The sequence below is a fragment of the Melanerpes formicivorus genome, unplaced genomic scaffold (genome assembly GCF_026170545.1).
Source record: "Melanerpes formicivorus ecotype bairdi unplaced genomic scaffold, bMelFor1.0.p_v2 SCAF_17, whole genome shotgun sequence".
Taxonomy (NCBI): Eukaryota; Metazoa; Chordata; class Aves; order Piciformes; family Picidae; genus Melanerpes; species Melanerpes formicivorus.
This window is the reverse complement of record NW_027142369.1, coordinates 5,743,922-5,758,672: the sequence shown is the minus strand read 5'-3', so window position 1 is coordinate 5,758,672 and position 14,751 is coordinate 5,743,922. Positions and strand designations below refer to the sequence as shown.

At 36.1% G+C, this 14,751-nt stretch overlaps 1 protein-coding gene across 3 annotated transcripts in view; it reads left to right on the top strand.

The window, feature by feature from the left end:
- RPS6KA5 (ribosomal protein S6 kinase A5) overlaps window positions 1-14,376 on the top strand; it is a 77,295-nt gene extending 62,919 nt beyond the window's left edge. For 2 of the 3 annotated variants that reach the window (XM_068148775.1, XM_068148777.1), the window contains exons 13-17: window positions 730-900; window positions 4,701-4,892; window positions 5,542-5,701; window positions 6,616-6,779; window positions 7,732-14,369. In XM_068148775.1, coding sequence (XP_068004876.1) covers window positions 730-900; window positions 4,701-4,892; window positions 5,542-5,701; window positions 6,616-6,779; window positions 7,732-7,971 — 927 coding nt within the window. In that variant the 3' untranslated portion in view covers window positions 7,972-14,369. Of the gene's footprint in view, window positions 1-729; window positions 901-4,700; window positions 4,893-5,541; window positions 5,702-6,615; window positions 6,780-7,731 lie in introns of all 3 variants that reach the window. The other variant, XM_068148778.1, reaches the window with a different exon arrangement.
- Window positions 14,377-14,751: the final 375 nt, after the last annotated feature.

Genomic DNA, 14,751 nt, shown 5'->3' with positions numbered 1-14,751 from the left:
GTTACTCAGGGGAAGGAAATGCTAGAAGCCATCACATGTCTACATCTGTGGCCTTCTGAGAATGTTAACTTTCTGTCCTGAGAAGTCTGCTGTTTGTTTAATGGCAAGACATTTGATTTGCAGTTGATTGTGTGCTAATGTTGTCTTATAACCAAGGAAGTATCTTCTTAATGATTGTCTTGAAAAAATTTAAAATCAACCATTACCTTTTAAATAAAAAAATAATGGTTTGGGAAGATATCTATTCTAATAATAGAGTAACTTTGGCTACTGCTCTGTAGGGGATGAAATCAGAAGAAATTCTAGACAATCTTTCATTTCACGTTGTTGTTTAAGGATGCTTTTCAATTATTTGGTAACATTAATAGGAATAGATTCCTACATCAGAATAGTCTTAAGCAGTAAAAGTCTAGCTTTCCCCAGCTTTATTTGCTGGCCTAAAGAGAGGCATTTCTTCCCCCTACAAATTATCTGTTTACATGGTGGCCTCGCAGTTTTGTTAATAAATATGAGTGAGCATGGGAAAGACATCAACATTTTTCAACCTCAGTGAGACTGATGGGGGGAAATGTCCATATGGTGCTTCTTATGGGCCTTCTAAATCGCTGTGAGAAGCAGTTTTGTATGTTCAAACTTTGGGAATATTGGAGTTAGCACCTAGCTCCTGCATGAAGGATAGCTTGTAAGGTTAAATTTCTAACATGCAGTATTTTTCTTGTTTTGTTTCAGCTTCACACATTTCTAGTAATGGAACTGCTGAAGGGAGGAGAATTGCTGGAACGTATTCAGAAAAAGAAACATTTCAGTGAGACTGAAGCTAGTCACATTATGCGCAGACTTGTTTCAGCAGTGAGCCATATGCACGATGTTGGAGTTGTCCATAGAGATCTGAAACCTGAGGTGTAGTGACTTGATTTATGTTTATGCAGTATGTTTAGACATTATTGAATACCTGTGGTGTGATGTATTTCTTTCCTTCAGCTTTTACAGACTTTTCTACTTCTATGTTTTAAATAAAATGGTATCACTTTCACTTAGGAAATTCTGTTTATATTTTTCTGGTCATAGGTAACTGTTAGGAAACATTTTTAATTTTATAAGGAATTTACACTCCAACTTGTTGCCTATTTGGGGACAGTTTTTACTCATGCTAAGTGTATATTTATTGCATGAAACAGGTCACAAGCAGAGATAGGTTGCCTGGGTACTTAGCCTTTTCTACCTTTTGTGTGATCTTAATTCACTCAACAGGGCTTTTTTCGGAGGTAACTGCAACACCCTTGTACTGTCTGCACAAAATGAACTGTAAGCTGACACAGACAGCTAATAAAGATGTATGATTTGAGTTCAGTGAGTTTAATATTTTTCCAAAATGAAAAACTATATTTAATAGAGTTTTCAGTAATTTCTTAGTTTGATATTTTTATTGTGCAGCAGCATCTTGCCTTCCAGATAATTCACTTTATGGTGGTAAAGTTGACCACAGACTTTATTCTGCTTCCTGGAACCAATATTTGCTTATTTTTCTATGCCATCAATGAGCTTGGATATGTGTTAGTTTTCTTTATCCTATTAATAGTGTAGATTTCTGGTAGTTCATCCAGCAAGGATGTTACATTGTATTGGTAATTACAGTCATCGTACTTTGGGAAATAGGTACTGCTTTCATATCTGGAGTTCAAAATGTTTCACTGTTCCTACCTGTGTTTATCCGTCTGTAACATACCTTCTGGTGTATTGTAAACTTACTTCCTTTATAGTAATTATCATTTAACAGGTAAAGAAGTTTGTAGGTGTTTGTATTAAACTGTTTTGGCAAATCAGTCCAAAATACATGCATTTGAAAAGGTCTTTGTACTGGAGTACTAAAACTAGGAGGAGCTATTGTGAAATTGTGATTCTTGCAAAATTTTTTTTCTGCTGACTTCATCACAAAAAAGAAAACAGCTTTTAAGAGGATTGAGCCCAGAAATCCTTCCTCTCTTCTTATGTTCATCATTTTAGTCTTATTACCCTCTTGAATATAAAAGCCAGATTCTGTAAAGCAGAGCTTCAGCTGCATGGTCAATTAGGCAGTCTTCAATTTTGCATCATGTTCAAGAACAGAAGTCTGGGAAGTCCAAGTAATGAAGGGTTAGCAAACAGCTTGCAGAGTGCGTTGCCTCCACAAAGCTGGACTTAACCAGCCTGTCTCCTTCCTGCTTGTTGTTTTGAAAGTTACTATTTTAGCTTCAGGCATGAACTTAGTATGGAATCTGCAGGCTTCTCAATATAGATGTGGTTAGTGCACCTTTCTGTGAAAAGATAGATTGGAAGTTCTTTTGCCCTTCTATCACATCCACTTATTTTTATTTTTTATGATGATTTTTGACATCTTATGTGAAGTCTATTGTAAAAAATAGAGCTAGTTGCATGTCACTAAGGATGAGGGGGGGTTTAATTGCATGGACTGGAAGTCTCTTCTGCTTAAGCAATAGTAATTCGATCTTGTATGGTGCTCTGCAAAATAAAGGGGAAGTACTGGCTAGAAAATGGGAATTCACAGAAATTAAAAAAATCATCCAGTATATGTGACCATGTGGGGCCTCTCAGTAGAGGATTTGAGGACTGTTTCTGAAGTGATCACTAATCTGCAAAAACCATACCAAATTGTTTATATATTTTTAAAATGTGTAGAATATAGCTTTAAGTGTGAGATTTTGTGAAACTTTTTACCTAATCAACAAAGTAGTCTAAATCAACTCAGGACTGTACCTTATTTCTGTACATAACCAGTTTCATTCTTGTCTTAGGAAAGGAGATCTTTTTAACCCAAGGTTACCTCAGTTTTTCATTTACTTGTTGGCTATATAAAATCACTATAGAATAAAGATCATTGTATTAATCACCTGTCCTCATACCAATATTTTTGGTAAAACTAGGCTTCATTAGGTCCATTTTGTACAACATTTTAATGTGGAAAACTGACTTTTCAAATTGTACATTAAGCTGTAACAGCAATACAGAATGTGAAACACTGTTTTGTAGCAGCTATTCTCTTTGATCCATAATGAATGCTCTCAGGTTCTCTTTACTGACTGCTTGCAACTAGCAATCATTTTTTCCCCTTGTTAGTGAACTTGACATTAAATACTTGGAATCTTTCACCTTTTGCATAACAAAATTACATAGGGCTATAGGATTTATACTATTGACACTTTTTCTAGCATTTCATAGATTAAACAGCAGAAACAACAGCAGAATTTTGCTCTTTTATCTTCCATCAGCAGTTTGAAGGGGGAGTAGAACTAATTTGTAACTCATCTTGGCCTCTGCCAGTTCTAAGACTTAGCTTCACTCCTGTATCTTTCTTGAAAAATATAAATACTTAGGAAAAGAACAACAGATTAAAGGATCAGAAGATGTTAGGGGTTGGAAGGGACCTCTGAGGATCTTCAAGTCCAACCCCCTTGCCATTGCAGGGCCCTATAATCTAGCACAGGTCACCCAGGAACGCATCCTGACAGGTCTTGAAAGTCTCCAGAGAAGGAGACTCCAGAACCTCTTTGGGGATCCTGTTCCAGTGTTCTGTGCCCCTTAGAATAAAGAAGTTCTTTCTCATGTTGAGGTGGAATTTCCTGTGCTGTAGCTCACATCCATTGCTCCTTGTCCTATCACAGGGCACAAGTGAGAAGAGGCTGTCCCTTCCTTCTTGACACCCAGCCCTCATATATTTATAGACTTTTATTAGATCCCCTCTCAGTCTTCTCCTCTCCAGACTAAAAAGCCAAGGTCTCTCAGCCTTTCCTCATGAGGTACATGCTCCAGACCCTTAATCATTTTTGTAGCCCTCTGTTGGACTTTCTCGAGTAGATCCCTGTCCCTCTTGAACTGGCCACAAGGGCATATTGCTGTCCCATGGATAACTTATTTTAAGTCGTCTTCCAAACTGATAATGACTTGTCTGTCTTCAAGTCTAAGATGCCCCATTCCAGTCTGTAAAGCTGGAGTTCTCAGGAACTATTTACCAAAATTTCTTCACTTTGTTGTAAGAAGTAGCCTGTTGGTTCAAGGTGAAATTGCTGTGTTACTCTCTGTGTGTAAGTGCCATTTGTCCCAGGTCTCTTCCATAAAGTAGCTATACTGACTTTGAGATCTATGGCAGACAGTAGTCAGCACAGTTACTAAGCTCTTGGTGCACTTTGTAGTCCATCATCCTTTGGTTTTAAATTTTTTTCCTTTATGACAATATTTGAGGACCAAAGATTAGTCAGTCACAAGACAAGACATGCAACAAGAGCTCCACACACAAGAAAACTGTCATTTGCAACATACCAGAAGGAAGTGGAAGCTTAAGAAGAAAATTTACTTCTGTTGGAGGAAGGAGGCAGTTCTCCATTTGTGTTGATGTATTTGCTTCTTTTCTTGTGTTCCCTGAATTATTTTCCTCACTGTTCTCTGCTAAATAATCGTTCTCACTAATGATGTCAGGTAGAACTATCCTGACTTGCAGATATCCAGGAGGTAGAGAAACACATTTTCATACATCCCAGAGTATTCTGTATTCTACTTTTCTGTTTCTCTCGGTCTCCCAGTTCCCATTTTCTCTAAATAATGGGAAGTTTTCAGTAGTAATAAATGTAGGGGGGGAAAAAACCTATTGAGTATTCTAACCAGTTTTCTACCCAATGCTGTTATTGATTTTGTCTTTGTTTTTTCAGAATTTATTGTTTACAGATGAAACTGATAATTCAGAAATAAAAATAATTGATTTTGGGTTTGCTCGTCTGAAACCACCTGACAACCAGCCTCTTAAGACTCCCTGTTTTACTCTTCATTATGCTGCACCAGAGCTCTTGAATCACAATGGTTATGATGAATCATGTGATTTGTGGAGTTTGGGGGTCATTTTGGTGAGTGAATAAGGTTTTCTGTTGCACCTTTATGTATCTACTTTTTGTTACAATGCAAATGATTTGACACAATTTCAGAATTCAGTAGACACCAAGTTCAGGTGAGACAAAAATACTGTTGCATAAGACAGATGTTTTCCAGGGGCAGACTTTTTTTTTCCTCAAGCAGTAAATTAAATTCAACATTGCTGGCAATGGAAAAAATAGTTGATAGAGTCTCATTCTTAAAAAGATATTCTTATTAGGAAATTTCATAGGCATCCATATAGTCTTCCTGCAGCTTAAATTCAGAGATGGAATCAGCCACATTCTGATATGCACAAAATTAATTTGAGTAGATACAATTTGGGTAGAAATGCTATTGTGTTTTATTTACAGTTTCCTGTAGCATATGAGTGTTTTTTGGTGGGTTTTGTTTTGTTTTGTTTCGGTTTTGTTGTTCTTGTTTTGTTGTTGGGATGGGTTGGTTTGTTTTTTCCTAGCAAGAACTGCAGAGAACTCATCCATTTAAAAAAGTTTCTGTAGCCTTTTTATTAAGCTTGTTAAAGTTTAACTGCATAGCATTGGTGATGCAAAAGGCAGTACTCTAGCTGTGGGGTTGTCATTAATTATACTGTGTTTGTTGATACTACTTTTGTTCTCATGACAGTATACAATGCTATCAGGACAGGTACCGTTTCAGTCTCATGATAAAAGTTTAACATGTACCAGTGCGTTGGAAATTATGAAGAAAATAAAAAAGGGAGAATTTTCTTTTGAAGGAGAAGCTTGGAAAAATGTTTCTGAAGAGGCTAAAGAGTTAATTCAAGGTATGTATTCATAAATATTTCATGCACAGTATACTTTTATCTCAAAAGAAAAAAAATCTAGAGAACTATAAAAAAAGTTTAGAGAACTATATATCTGGGTGCTATGATCAGCATCAAGAGTGCCTAACCTGCTATGTGCTGACCCCTAATGCAAGTTATGGGTAAAGGTGAACACATCAAAATAGCATTACACATTGCTTGTATGACTAGCAGAGAGCTTTCTTAAGTAGTGAGATAGTGACTGACAGAAGCTTAGGGGGGTTAGAAGTAACTGAAGAACTTCAGAAAAAGCAAAGTCACTCTTGAAAATATATGTAAAAGCAGAGGTTTTATTTTCTGTTGGTTTTTTCATTTGTAAAAACACCAGGTTTTAAAATAAATGTTACAAAAGCTGAGCTTTTGCAGGAAATTCATTTATTATAATAATTTTTTCCTTGTGTTGTTTTTGAATGTGTGTACCAAGACTACTGTATTTCTGAGATTCAGGTGTGCTATACTTTGACTCCCCTGTGGCTTTTAAGCATCTAATTGTTTTCACCATGAGATAAACAGCAGTGTAAGGATGGAGTTTTGAATTTCTGTGGAAGCAGGTTTGCGAGGATATTTTTTTTTCCTGCCAAAAATGTATGCCTCTCCAGATGCAGACTTCAGTGGATCATGCAGAGAATCTCAGGGTCTTGAACTTTATCCTAGACAGGTTGCAAATGAAGAAATCACTTGGTAGTTCTGAATTAATGCGAAAAGATGTGAGTTATTGAACAGTTAAGCAGCAATTTCTTGTATTTAATGATTCCTCTGGAGAGCGTAACATTGTGTGAGCCTTTTCTAGGATAAATATTGGCATATCTAGGATAAAAGAAGATACATAGCTCATGATTTAACAGAATTTAATGTATTTAATGTATTTCTATTAGGACTTCTAACAGTGGATCCAAACAAAAGAATTAAAATGTCCAGCCTGAGATACAACGAATGGCTTCAGGATGGCAGCCAGCTCTCATCCAACCCTCTAATGACTCCTGATAACTTGGGCTCTTCAGGAGCTGCGGTGCATACGTATGTCAAAGCCACTTTTCATGTAAGTTCTAAGAAATCTCATGTTGTGCTAAATTTTGTAAGGTGTGAATGTTTTTTCTTTGTTAAAAAAAGTCTCTGTCCCTATAATTCAGTGATTGCTTAGAGCTGCAATTCTTTTCTCTGTACACAGCATCTATGTTTGAATGCAGTAAAAACATGAATCATGAGGCAAGAATAAATTTCTTGAAAAAACTTACACTAATTGGGTGTGGGGGCACTGAGAGACCTCTGTTCATGAAGTAGCTGTTAGAAATATTCTGTTTCTTAGAGGAATCCATTGAAAGGTATTCCACACTTTGATAAAAAAGAGAATAAACTTTCTATTTAACTTAAGTAACAGTTTGACTTTTTGTCTTTATGGTTACAAAATGAATTTAGAATTTCTGGAACGTACCTAGTTCATGTTTTAGGATCAAAGATACTTTTTAAAATGGAGTCTCTTGTCTACCATTTTGTAATTACTGAGAACATTTGAACTGCATTATACAAACTGTGTAACACAAACAGTATTATACAAACATTGCATGGATCATCATGATTCCTTTTACAGAGCATTAACTGAAATTGAGTAGACACCAATTATTAAGAAGAAAGTAAGAAAGGAATTGGTGCTTTGAGAGGCCCTGCTAATGCAACATAGTGTGGGTTGAAAAAAAAGATGTAGTTTAACTAACTGTAGAATCTGAAAACAAAGTTTAAAATAGGTTTAAGGCTTAATAAAAAATACTTCTAAATTAAAAAGGTGAAGAATGAGCCAATGTTACATATTGGCTCTTATATACATGTAAAGGCTGGTAAAGTTGTTGTTACAGCTGCAGTAAGAATTAGTAGAGACCTGTCAAGAGACAACTGTTTATCTTACATCTTAACACAGAACATTCATAGTAAGCAACAAGCCTCATCATGTCTGAAACCTCTTGAAAAGCTTGGAATTACCTTTTATTTTTAAACAGGCCTTTAACAAGTACAAAAGGGAAGGATTTTGTCTCCAGAATGTTGACAAGGCACCTCTTGCAAAGAGAAGGAAAATGAAAAAAACAAGTACGAGCACAGAGACACGTAGCAGCTCCAGTGAAAGTTCACATTCTTCTTCCTCTCATTCTCATGGTAAAACTACACCTACAAAGACACTGCAGCCAACAAACCCTACAGACAGCAATAACCCAGAAACCATCTTCCAGTTCTCTGACTGAAAAGCAGAGAATATCCTGTCTTGAAGATTTAAGTTGTTATAAACTTGGCAGTATATATATTGTCGTCTCCCACCTCTTCTCCCTGTGGCTTGAACGCTGCAGGAATACGTCTGTCGCTTTAAATATGTATTTCAATCATACCTTTTTAGCTTTGTATATCAATACATTTCTTTTTAGCATTAAGTTTGGTATCGCTGGATATGGTATAATACTATTATACAATTAACATTGTATTCTCTTAGGGCTAAATTACTAGTGAGCAGTCAAGCTCAAGGAGCTATGCTGCTCGTGGTACAGCTTGGAGGAAGACTTTGTCAGTGTCAGAATCTTCTTCCCAGTTTCCTCCCCACTGTTCAAAGAAAGGAAAGCTCTGTAAAATGTATTAGAACTCTTGGATCTTCTTGTAGCCAGCTCTGTGAAGAATGTCATAGAATTTGATTCTTCATGCATGCAAAGAATGATTGGTACAGTGCACCAAAGCAGTATAGTACTTTAAGGCCTTTTAAATTTGTGGATAGATTCTATCCTATTTATTTGAATTTCAAGAGCAAAATGAGGCATTGTGGAACACTCACGTTGTTTTAAAAGGTAACACCATATATCTTGTTCTAAACAATTGGGAATATAAATCTTAGATTTGGGGGTTTAATTTATTTATTTTTATAATAAACATCTAGGGCAAGAGATACCTGAAAGGCTGAGGTGTCTAGTACTGTGATACAGTAATTTTTATTTCTACTTTTTTGAAGTTATAAACTTTTAAAATGTTGTAGAGATTCTAAAATGTAATGCTACGAGAGAAAGTGAAATTTCATATTAAATGCTTTGGAAAACGGTCACATGTTAAAATATCTATTTGAAGAATTAACTATAATTTATATTTTCTTTTTATATTTACATGATAACTTTAAAATACTAAGGTTTTTTAAAAGCTGAGAAAACTCCAGTTTCAACGTTTGTTATTATAGGGTCCATACAAAATGTGTACCACGTTATTTGACTTTTGCATCGTGCAAATACCGGCAGTTTAATAGTGACTGTAAAGTATTAGAATATATGTTTTCTTTTTTGCACTTTATAACATCACAAGGAGATGTTTTACAATAAAGTGCACTCAGATCTTTCTTCCTACAAGGTGCTGAGCACTGTTTTACTGGGTTGAATAACTTAATCCACTGTACTTGGGTGGTAGAAGTAATTGTGAAGGAGAACTCTGTACTTTGCAGGAGTGAATCCCTGTATATTACCCACTGTTTTCATTCCTTACTTTAAAATGCAAAGATCTTTCTATCTTGCTTTTACATTGTATATAACAAATACTAGACCTGAGCACCTTGTGTAGTGTAGATGTTAACAACTTATGCACTGGGAATACTAAAGGGAAATTATTTTGAACACTGTGCTTCACAACTTGTTCACTGTGGTGTTCTACAGTGAAGTATTTCCTACTGTGATAGTATAGTATGTACATAACTGTTTGGAATTATAAATGTGACTTACAGAAACATCAGCATAAACTTTTAAATTAGTATGTTTTATAAATTTATGGTGAGCTCTTTTATTGCTCGCATTCTCACTGACTAGGAGTAACTTATGTGCAAAAGAGAACTCCAGTTTTGCAAATGCTTACATATGTAAGTCTCCACTGAAGGCAGAGAGTCCTTGTGTAAAGTTAATCATGTGTCTAAATTGTGCGATGGAAGACTAATTGACGAGGGGTATTTGTTAACAGCTTGCTTGATCCTAAAATAACCTTAATCCAAATCCTATGCAAAAAAGGTTATAGGAAATGTTTATATCGGTGGCTTTATTTAAAGAATCTATCAGATATCAGTATTGACAAATAAAATACATCCATGTTTACAGGGATTGTGTGTATCAAAACAAGGCTTTGAAGCCCAACATGTTTGTTCTGTGTTTCTTTAATATTAATAATGGCATTCTGAGGTTTTGGAATTGCTCATGTGAAATAGTTTACTACTTTCTTGATGTGAATGTCAACAGTAATTGCAGCATTAATTTCAGGTTGATGTGAATATTGAGATTTGCACTGTTTATGTAGAAGTAGTATATTTAAAGATCAGTGTATGTGCTAAAAACACAACCGATTTTAAGTGGCTGATGTTAAAATATTGAGAAATAATTGTCAATGTAATATATTCAGGTTTGCTTTCTGAATGCTCTCTTTGGAAGTAATCTCAATAGTGAACATGGCTCATTTGTAAAAGAGTACTTTCCCTCTCCCAAATAAACTTGCTGTAAATACAACAAAACAATCCACCATTAATACTTGTTATGCAGAGAGTACAAGTAAATTGGGAGGTGGGAGAACAGGTTGTATGTGAAGTTTGCACTTTGAAGAGTTCTTGGACTTCAGTGTCTTCAGGGTTGAGGACAATGAAAAGCAATTTTCAATTTGATTTTATTTTAGTGTAAGAAACTTATGAATACCAGGTGGATTTAGAATGTTGTGACCCAGCTGACATAATTTCTTAGTTAGAAACACAGTACAGTTGTTTCTCTATTGGGAAATTTAAACTGTTGCTTGACAAAGTGGTGAAGCAAGACAAAGAATGGTTGCACAAGATTCTAAACACTAGAGAGAATGGCTGTACTGTCAGAGGTTTTTCACACAGGTTTTGAGAGATTGTTGCCAGACTAAAATAGACTGCAACATTTGTATCAAAGACAATTTTTATTAATATTTCTGTGTCTTCTCTGTGCTCTAACAGCAGTTCTTAAATAAAAATTAGGAAACAGTGTAGTTCTTTTTGGCAGGGGTAAGTGAACTGAGGTGTCACATTGGATTTGCTTTGAAGTGATTACCTGGGGTGCCTGAAATGTTTATCAGCTCTGACTTTTCAGCTGCCTCCAGAAACAGAGCTCTTGAGGAGGTGTGTTTGACATTAATCTGTCTGAATGTTTAGATTATCATTTTACATAAACAACTGCTGATCTCCATTTACATTGATAAAACTGAGTTTCAAACTAGGCAGCTCAAGAAGATAGTCATGTTTTATTCAGATGTTCCTGCAGGACACTAGTGACTCTTGGCAGAATAATGTTGTCTCGGTTTCATCTGTTGCCCAGCCTGGCACTGTAGGCCATATAAAGACCATGGGCCAAATGTTCTTGCCACTATTTAAAATCTGAGGTGTATAAGCCAATCCTCATTAGTACTTTAAATACTTTATGTTGTCTTAGTAAAGTTGACTGTGAATTATGTTTATACTCAGATTAATTTTCTTTCACTGTGCTGCTGTGCATCAAGCAACAACATTAATGTCTAGTAACGATAACTCTCTACTGTCAGAAATGTAACACAGCAATACTGTGGGCAGATTTGTTTGAAAGATCAAATGTCTGTTAGTAAAGATTTAAATAACTAATGTGGTTACTAATCCAATCTTTAAATTACTCAATATTCTTTAAAGCTATTTCATTGTAATACTTCCAGAAACACAAATATTAGTCATTAAGAGGTAGTTCTGCTAAAAGATTTAGCGGAGTGCAAAGGTGGTTACATGACTTACTGTTCTTCTGCCTGAGGGAAATCAGGCAAAAGCAGATGAAATATTCATTGTTTCTTAATAGAAGGGTCAGTGCATTAGTCATATGTGTATTGTTTACTGCTGTGAAAAACAAAACAAACAAATGCCTTTATTAAAATGCTTTATTAAACAGTCTTGGAAAGGTAACATAAAAATACAGTATTGCATCAGAATGGATTGAGGCTCCAAGTTGGCATGGCTGGTGTGTGTATTTTCTCAGCCCTTTTCTATGGCTGCTTTTCTGAACAAGATTATGGTACCTTCACAGCCATGTTCCCCAGCACTCATCTAGGAACAGAAGAATTCCTGGCAGGAAACCTTTGCAGAATGATGATGTATGCTTATTTGGTGTGATTAAATGTTGCACAAGTGACTTACATTTTTAATATGTGCATGCGTTATGTGCATGCGTTATGTGCATGTATGTAGACACATGTTGTATTGCATGTCTAGGCCTCAGTTTAAAGTAACATGCCTCATTTAAGAGAACCTGTACTTAAAAGTGAGCACTCTACTCACACAGGTTCAGAGGACAAGACAAGGGGGCTACTGCAGTAGAAAGGGGTTATGGGAAGTCAGAGATGACAGGCTTCTGGGAAGATGTTTTCAGAGGTAAATTTCTTCCCTTGCTATATCCATATATGTGTAGTATTCACTGATACTGAATTGGAAGCTTTCTCGCCACTCAGCCATTATAAACACATTACCTAACTCTGCAGGTCTGAGTGTGTGTGTGTGTCTACATGTAGGTGACACTTTGGTCTTCAGTTGGAATTTTTTGTTACTTCTCATGTCATTCCGGTGGTTTTACCAAGCTGGTGGTCTTCATTCTTTTCCCTTATACCTGACAGCCTTTTTCAGCACCTGTTCTTACGCTTCAAAACATGACATTGCTTTCCTTCAGTTGAGATACTCATCTGAATATTCTGTGGTGAGAGAACAGGAAATAATGTGACTGGTTTTGCTGTAAAGGTTTAAGTGCTTTGATCTTTGTCTGCCTGTGAGAAACACTTCTCAGTTTGCTCCTTTAACCCACAGGACACTGGGTTCTATAAAAAATAAGAAGTGCAGAGCTATTGATTAGCTGTTGCCTGCCATCCAGCATTTTTACATATCACTATAATGAGTAGATTTTGGATGTTCAGAACACCTATGTAGAAAAGAAACCTTAGGATGATTCCTGTAGTTTGCACTAGTAAATAAAGTGATGCTTTCAATTACACAGACCAGCTGGAGCAGTCTTATTTGTTGTGCCTGGAAGAAGGACAGAGAAGGATAATAATGCAGCAATGTAAACTTGAAAAACCCCATGTATTTTGACACTCTTCGCGTTCAGTGTAATAGAAAGGGAAGTCCCCAGTGGCCTGGGAATCAGTGGTTAAGTATTTAGGTAGCTGAGATGGAGATGGTATGGTCTGGTCTGACAGCTATCACTCACAGGGTCATTCCTGATCCTATTTCCTGGCCACGTGCTTTACTTGTTGCTTGGTTCGGGTGTTTGTATCACCTCTCAGCCAGCAGAGATGGGAAAATAAAGGTGTTGAATTAATTTAGTTAAGGCATTTTCATTAACACTGGATTAACTGGTTTCATGGTTAATCTGAAGTAAAAGTAGCAATCAAACATTGTAAAACCTAATATGCTATAAGGCTAAGATTTTTGAAAACAAGTAACTATTATATAAGAATAAAAGTATTACAGAGGTAGAAGTAAATCCATCTTATCTGCACATAAATCACCTTCTGAAATTGACAACCAGCTGGGCTGTATTCACAGAATCCATGCAGAAAATTAGCTTCCTTTGAAATGCCAACAATAAAACAAGATCATAACTCTTTAATTTCACAGATGAAACTTGCAAATTGATTGCAAACTTGCTGCATTTTTTTAAAATACAAAGATAGTTTTACTTTGTGAACAAGTCAAGCTTCAGTTCTTAAAACTGGCATCTCACTTGTGTTCATCTGATTTTCCTTGGGGTTTCTTTGGAAATACATATTTGTCTTAGTATGATTATGACCAAAGGTTTCATAAGTAAGAAAAAATCTGAGGGCTAGGTTCAGGCCTTGTGAATAACCAGAAGTCTGCTGGGAAAGGTAATCACTATCTTTGGCTAGTTTAATTCATAATCCTGCATTATCACTGACATTGCTGATATAGCTATGTCCAACCAAGTACATTTTACATCAGTTTGGGATGTGATTTTGTGTGACATTTAAAGATGGTGCAAAGGAGGGACGGTGCTCGAGGTTTGTCTTGTAAGTTACACTGGCATTGGTGACTAGGCAGTGGTACCACCATATTGTCTGTAGGAGCTTACCCATTAATAACAGTATGTATCCTTTTTCCTTTAAAATCAGTATACAGTGGAGAAGAGAAACTAAATTAATGCATAAAAGCAGCATGTACCTCAAAGCCTTTCTCAGATGTCTCCTTAATGACTCCTTGTCCTTGAAAAGTATAATTCAGCTATACCTAATAGTTACTCTGTTGAAGCTGTGCCTACTTGAGGGAGCAGGATCCTACTGACTGGTGGTGTGTTCATTGTGATCGTACAAATTAGAAATCAGGTTGCTATATCCTGCTGCTTTTAAGTTTGTGTTAATACTATTCTACTTAGTATGTGTTGCCATGTCAATTCATTTGTGTGCCTCCCTGGCAGGTCACCAAGTTCAATTTTAAAGCTTTCAGATTTAAAGGCAAGCTTACTCTCCTTCAACACCAAAGTGAGAGCAGGCCTTTAATGTTAACCTACATCTGGATTACAAAAATGGATAAAAGCTTGGTGTTGTCTTTCAACCTTCTATCACTAAGATGCTACTGCAGCAAATTTTGCTGTCTACAGATAGATTTACTGATCTCTTTTATCTGTAGAGAAAGAAACCTGCAAAATTATTTCTTGTCAGAAAAAAAAAATATATATTTTGCTAGAGTCCCAGTAGTAAAGATCATCCATAATTCCTACCTTTACTTCTGAAGCTATAAAGGCAAGAAATGAATTGATGACAGATTCTGACAGCTAGTTGTAAAGGAGCAGGCTGTGTTCTTCTGCAGTAAATGGAACAAGGCATGCTATTTCTTGTGTCAGGGTAAGCAGGGAGGGAGAAAGCAGAAGAAATGGGAAGAAGGGAATGCTGACTGCTTTGCTTCACCATAATGTATAGGACATTCTGGTTGCACATCATTGCTTTTGAAGAAGCAGTGGTCTCCACATTAAAATCTTCAAGAA